Source organism: Podarcis pityusensis (genome assembly GCF_964106645.2).
Source record: "Podarcis pityusensis genome assembly, chromosome: 17".
In the NCBI taxonomy this organism is placed as follows: Eukaryota; Metazoa; Chordata; class Lepidosauria; order Squamata; family Lacertidae; genus Podarcis; species Podarcis pityusensis.
This window is the reverse complement of record NC_138042.1, coordinates 10300494-10307267: the sequence shown is the minus strand read 5'-3', so window position 1 is coordinate 10307267 and position 6774 is coordinate 10300494. Positions and strand designations below refer to the sequence as shown.

Here is a 6774-nt window from a genome sequence, read left to right as displayed (position 1 = left end):
TGGGGGATTATTAACTAATAAAAGTTGGGGTTTTCTTTTGTTCGGGGCTTCCGTTTTGTTTCACCTGGTGGCAGGTGGGAGTCCTGTCGCGACAGTCTTCAATAAAGACCAAGCCTACTGGCTGCTGTTTTGCTCTGGTATTCCTGGCTGGGGTCCTTGTTTTTTGTCCAAGGGAGCCCTTGGATTTCTCCGTTAACAATAGGTAACTAAAGCCATTTGCACATAACAAAATATGTATTTTATCAGTTTATCAATTGTTGAACTGAAATACAATTAAGAAGAAGTATATTAATAGTGAAATACAATTAAGAAGAAGTATATACCAGTCCATGCAGAATGTAGGCACCCTATATTTAGAAATGAGCAAACCAGTGATATTTTAAGGAGCAGGCGGCGCCCATTACTTCCTTCATAGGAGCCTACAGAACACAAAACACTGTTGCTGTATGTAATTATTACAGTTTTATTTTATTTGTTTTTTTTATCTTATATTTTGGAAATGTACATCCAGTTGTTTTTTTCCTTTAAATTTTTTGGGGGCCCCCAAGAGAGTGGGGCCCTAAGGTATAGCTTGTTTAGCTGATACGTAAATCCGGCACTGGTCTGATATGCACGCATTTCAATTCAGATAGGCCCGTGTTTCAACTCTGATATGCACCGTTTTAATTCAGATTTGCACAAAGTTTCACTCTGATATATGCACACGCTTTTAACTCCAGGCAAAGGTGCAGCCTTTGGTTTTATTGCAACATGTTAATAATTTAAATGACTTGGTCATTTTGTGCTTTATCTTGTATTATCACAATTGCCACTTTATTATATCACGGTGGCCCTACAGCAAAATAACATTTAGAAGAAAAGTACAGTAAATTTCGCTCTATAACACGCAGATTTTTTCTCCTAAAAAGTAAGGTGAAATGTCTGTGCGTGTTATTGAGCGAATGTGTGGTCCCTGGAGCTGACTTGCCGGAGCGCAGGGGCAAAATAGGCAAAAATCAAGCAAAAATAAGATCGGGCGGGCGGGCGGAGGGAAGAGGGAAGGCGGAAGCTTTCCTGCAGTCTGCCTCAGGGTCTTACTGCCCACCCGCTTCTGTTGCTGCGTTTGCTCAAACTCAACAAAGAGCAGGGAATCCCCTGCCCTCCTGGCAAGCAGAGGGTTAAGGAAAGGATCCAGTCCTTCCTTCTAATTCTTTCCTAGTCACACTGCGTGCAGGCTCCAGCCCACCACTTCCTCCTCTCAGTGCTCTAGGGACTCGCAGGCAGCCGAAAAGCAAAAGCATGCAGGTGGGAGAGAGAGAGAGAGGGCTGGCTTGTGGGGGGGGGGGGACTTCTGCTTTACAATGGTAGGTTTCTCATTTCTTTTCCAAAAGCAGAGAGCCCTGCCCCCAGGCCCCCTCCAAATTACAGCTTCTCCAAGCAATGTACTGCTGGAGGGAGACAGTATGCTTGTTTGGAAGAGAAACCCTGCTTCCCTGCTCGTAAGTAACAGCAGGCTGGATTGCAGAGTGAGACATGGAAATCTCTGGATTTATATGCTGTATATCAAATATCTTAATCTATACTTTCTACACGCGGCTGGTAAATCAGAATCTCCTGAGCCAGGAGGATTACAGCATCTCTCCTCTCCCCTTCATTAAAAGCCTAATACTCTTCTTTGAAGAAGTATAACGTGAGAATGTTTTTTATATATATTTTTTAAAGTTCTTTTCCTCATTGTGCGCTATACACTGATAATTGCTGCCACAATAACAATTGATTGAAAATGGAATTTAGTCTCCCCCTCCCCCCCCATAGAGAGCTGTTCTTCAAACGTTTAGCCTTAATACAGTGGCTGATGTAATACCCTTCTGCTTCACTAGGCATTTTATATAGGGACATTAAAATTGATTTTCTACATCTTGGCAGATGAAAAAAAGTGTGTTACATGCCCTATTGCCCAAAAGTGTGCAAGCACAGAGCAAAGGTTGCAGTGACAGAGGTGGCCAAAAAAGAAATACCGTAAATAAAAAAGAAATCATACTTCGTATATCCTGTCTGGCTTGGGGGGGGGGGGGCTTTTGCTTTCCTTCCCTCCCCATTTAAAACGTGGTGACAAAGCACGGATCCACATGGATCCTCAGGATTTTTGCATTGGGTCACCCCAAATTCACCATCAGATCACATTACATGTCCATGGCTACAGTCTGTACCAAAAAAATCACGCACCCACTGTTGCCTGGGGCTGCAATGGTGCAAAAACGTAGTTACAAAGCATGGATCCACATGGATCCTCAGGATTTTTGCATTGGGCTACTCCAAACTCACTGTCAGATCACATGTCTGTGGCCACAGCATGAACCACAAAAATCATACACCCACTGTTTCATTTAGAATATTTTTTTTCTTGTTTTCCTCCTCTAAAAACTATGTGCGTGTTATGGTCTGGTGCGTGTTATAGAGCGAAAAATACGGTAATCCTAGAACCATAGGATTGTATAGAGTTGGAAGGGACCCTGAGGGTCAACTCCTGGCAATACAAGGAATCTCTTGCCTGTTACGGAAATTTGTGGTGGGGGGAACATCTTTAAAGTTGTTAAATGTTACAAATATTATGCATAAATGTTTCCTTTCGACTTGACAGCTCAGGGAAGTTACCTAGCTTTAACAATCATATAAAATCAACTCCTTTGCCAGTTTCCTCCATTTCAACACTACTTTGCCCTTGGAAAAATGACTCTTTTCCCTGCCACCTCCCCAAGCCTGAGGACATGTATACACACCTCCTACCCCAGGAAGTGCCCAGAGGTGACAATTGCTGAGCTGATTGTTGGCCAAGGAAAACCTAATCCCATCACCAGACTTGCCAAGGGGTCCAGACATGCAAAGGAAGTTCTATCGTACTTTGGGTGGTGGGACTTCAGAGGTGTTTGCCTATGCTAATCTTATACCTGGGTCTTGCCCTGACATGTCTGCTTATGCTAATCTTGTACCAAGGACTTGTCTGGACATGTTTGCCAAGGTTAAACTAGTGTAACCCCTGTCTACCCTCCCCTTTTGTGACATGTCAGTGATGTAGCAATGATGTAGCAATGATACTGTGCGAACTGTATTCTGGGATATGGTAGGAAAGTTTTAAAAGTCATTGTCACCCCAACCTCGGGGTTCAAAATTCCTCTTTGAACCTGTTGTGCAATAAACTTTGGTCTACAGCTATTTGCTTCAGTTGGTGGCTGGACTCCTTCCTTTATTTCGCAGGGACCCCGCAGGGCTCTGCCCGACGAGATGGGTAACTGAGATTTTTCCGTAACATGGTAAAAGGTAAAGGTACCCCTGCCCGTATGGGCCAGTCGTGTCCGACTCTAGGGTTGTGCGCCCATCTCACTTAAGAGGCCGGGGGCCAGCGCTGTCCGGAGACACTTCTGGGTCATTGACGAAGCTGCTCTGGCGAGCCGGCACCAGCGCAGCACACGGAAACACTGTTTACCTTCCCGCTAGAAAGCGGTACCTATTTATCTACTTGCACTTTTTAGGGTGCTTTCGAACTGATAGGTGGGCAGGAGCTGGGACCGCAGACGGGAGCTCACCCCGCCGCGGGGATTCGAACCGCCGACCAAGCGATCGGCAAGCCCTAGGCGCTGAGGATTTACCCACAGTGCCACCCGCGTCCCAGTAGTGATATATGGAAGTGAGAGCTGGACCATAAAGAAGGCTGATCGCCGAAGAATTGATGATTTTGAATTATGGTGCTGGAGGAGACTCTTGAGAGTCCCATGGACTGCAAGAAGATCAAACCTCTCCATTCTGAAGGAAATCAGCCCTGAGTGCTCACTGGAAGGACAGATTGTGAAGCTGAGGCTCCAATACTTTGGCCACCTCATGAGAAGAGAAGACTCCCTGGAAAAGACCCTGATGTTGGGAAAGATGGAGGGCACAAGGAGAAGGGGACAACAGAGGATGAGATGGTTGGCCAGTGTTCTCGAAGCTACCAGCATGAGTTTGACCAAGCTGCGGGAGGCAGTGGAAGACAGGAGTGCCTGGCGTGCTCTGGTCCATGCGGTCACGAAGAGTCGGACATGACTAAACGACAACAACAACCACATAAAAACACATTAGGGGTAACAACAAAGATTAAATGGCCCCTTTAACCCAAACACCGGTGCTCAGTTGAATACTGTACAGTACTTATTTGGAGACAAGACTTATTTGGAGGCAAGGCACACTGTACTCCCCAACAATGCACAACCGAGATAAAAGATTTGTAAAAAGAAGCAGCAAGATGTTGGGTCTATAGTCGTTCACCTTCCGCTTTGCCCTTTGCTCTCTGGGTGTGGAGAGGTGCCCTTTGCTAGGCTGATTGCTTGGATAGATGACAATGATCGATTTATATTTTCTCAAAGGGAGGCCTGGGGATACTCTGGTTAATAATCTACACACAGAGTGGGATCTGAGATAAGTGGGAGAAAATGACCTGCTTTAGCTGGACCTAAATCAAATCCTCAACAAGTTACTTAATACTCTGGTATTGATTTCAGTATCCTTTCTCCAGGGCATTGAAACTGTTGTTTTCTGATCCAAGGTTCAACCACAACGTGTGTAGAACCTATGGAATTTGCCCAGTGATGCCAAATGCAGCAAACATTTCACTAAATGTGCTGCAAGGTGCTTATTTCTTGCAAAGGTGAAGGACCTGCAAATTTCCCAAGAAGCAGTTGTGCGGTACTATAAGAGACCAAACTATTTTGTGGCATGGGTTTTCATAAGGCTAAGGCTAGCGCGCTTCTCAGATAGCTTGGAAAGAACTTCTAAAAGGCGACATTTCGGGGACTCACCAGGTGGGCACTTTTTAAAGGTTTTACAGCCTCCATTTCCATGCTTTTCTTTGCTGCTTGCTTTGCAGTGTTAAATCTCAGCTGCCTTTCTCTCACCAAAGAGTGCTTGGGTTGTACTGTGGTCCCCTCCATGTAGGTTTTTTCCTAATGTTTTTGTACTTCTGCAAAACTTGGGCATCCCACTCCACCCCCCGCCAGCCAGGAGACACCTCCATCTTCTGTGTGGACTGTGGCTACTTAAGGATTGGCACTCACTTCTTCAGAAGAGAGAAATATTTTCTCTTTCATGCAAAAACATTTCCAATTCTTAATAAATGTCAATGATTTTGAACTTGGATTTGAAGACTGAAAAAATAGTGGCTTATAGAAAATAGAATAGGTAAAGGTAAAGGGACCCCTGACCAATAGGTCCAGTCGTGGCCGACTCTGGGGTTGTGGCGCTCATCTTGCTTTATTGGCCGAGGGAGCCGGCGTACAGCTTCCAGGTCATGTGGCCAGCATGACTAAGCCGCTTCCCGCTCCAGTGGGAAGGTAAACGGCATTTCCGTGCACTGCTCTGGTAGTTGGATGTTAATAAGTGAATACTGTATTTAGGTGACAGAGAACCAGAAGTATTTCCATTTTCTTTTCTCTCTCTTTTTTTCTCTTCTCTTCTTTTTGCTCCTGTTCCTTTTTAGGTTAGATTTAAAAATATTTCTTTTATTCTGGTGTATGAGAAAAATTGTAATGGGCATGAATGTTATATATCTTTTTATAAGTAGCAATAAAAATATATATTTTACATAGAAAGAGAAGGAACATGCAAATTTTTCAAGAAGCAAAGCGACTATACTATTTTTTTTAGCACTCTCTCATCCAAAGGTTGCAGGCCTTGGTCTTCTCATGATCAGGACCAAGGGGAGCACTCAACCAACATGAAGTGTAAACAAGGGAGCCTCTTCCAACCGAAGCCAAAGTTTGTTTGCAATGCCTGCCTTCAGATGTGCTCCTTTACAACTCAGGAAGTAGATTCTCTTATTGATACCAGACAGGCCCTATGGCCAGAGTTGTGCAACAAACTGCTAGGGAGATGGCGGATCTTCTATGCATGCCATTATCTGTCAGGGATCTACAGCAAAATCAAAACTGCATTTTATGGTCAAGACACTTCATCTTTAATGTAGCACAAAACTATTGCTAGCGCCTTCACGAAGGCAAGACAGAAATGAGGGCTCAGAGGCAAAGACAATTGAGTCGTGCCTTCCATGTCGTTTGAAGCAGAGGGCTCTCTGGCCACCATAAATCTCTTTGCACATTACAGTGCAGGCTGAAACGCTGGAACAGAGACTTCCAATCTGGTGCATCTCCCTGATCACTGCCGGGTACACACTGGCTCCACCTGTAGCCACAGTCCATTTTCTGCCCGTAGAATTAAGGCTGGCAAACGGCGCACAGCTTGGCTCTCATCCAGCCTCACCACAAACCTCAGCAGGGTCAAGGCCAGGGCCACCTTCAACTCCGACATAGCAAAGTTCTGCCCGATGCAGTTCCTGCAAATGTAAAAGAGGTCAGTGTCATGGAAGGCTCCCCAACATTCCTTCCCCCACCACACTGCCAAGAGGAAATACAGTGGTACCTCGGGTTACAGACGCTTCAGGTTACAGACTCCACTAACCCAGAAATAGTACCTCAGGTTAAGAACTTTGCTTCAGGATGAGAACAGAAATCGTGTGGTGCGGCGCAGTGGCAGTGGGAGGCCCCATTAGCTAAAGTGGTGTCTCAGGTTAAGAACAGTTTCAGGTTAAGAACGGACCTCCAGAACGAATTAAGTTCTTAACCCAAGGTACCACTTTACCCATAATGTCCAGGGAAATCTGGATGTATGGCAGTCCTATCATCATGGCTAGTAGCCACTGAGAGCAGTCTCCTTCATGGTTTGATGTTATGTGCCCATAGATGAACTGTTTACATTTTTACAGATCAGCAC

The 6774-nt window shown here is 45.1% G+C and overlaps 1 protein-coding gene and 1 long non-coding RNA gene across 4 annotated transcripts in view; one reads left to right on the top strand and one right to left on the bottom strand.

Moving 5' to 3' along the window:
- The window catches only part of LOC308467007, a 97897-nt gene that overhangs the window by 7954 nt on the left and 83169 nt on the right, over window positions 1–6774 (top strand). The gene's annotated exons all lie outside the window — the stretch shown is intronic.
- The window catches only part of CYP4F22 (cytochrome P450 family 4 subfamily F member 22), a 59056-nt gene continuing 57827 nt past the window's right edge, over window positions 5546–6774 (bottom strand). For all 3 annotated transcript variants that reach the window (XM_080988185.1, XM_080988184.1, XM_080988186.1), the window contains exon 13: window positions 5546–6337. In XM_080988185.1, coding sequence (XP_080844311.1) covers window positions 6160–6337 — 178 coding nt within the window. In that variant the 3' untranslated portion in view covers window positions 5546–6159. The remainder of the gene's footprint in view (window positions 6338–6774) is intronic.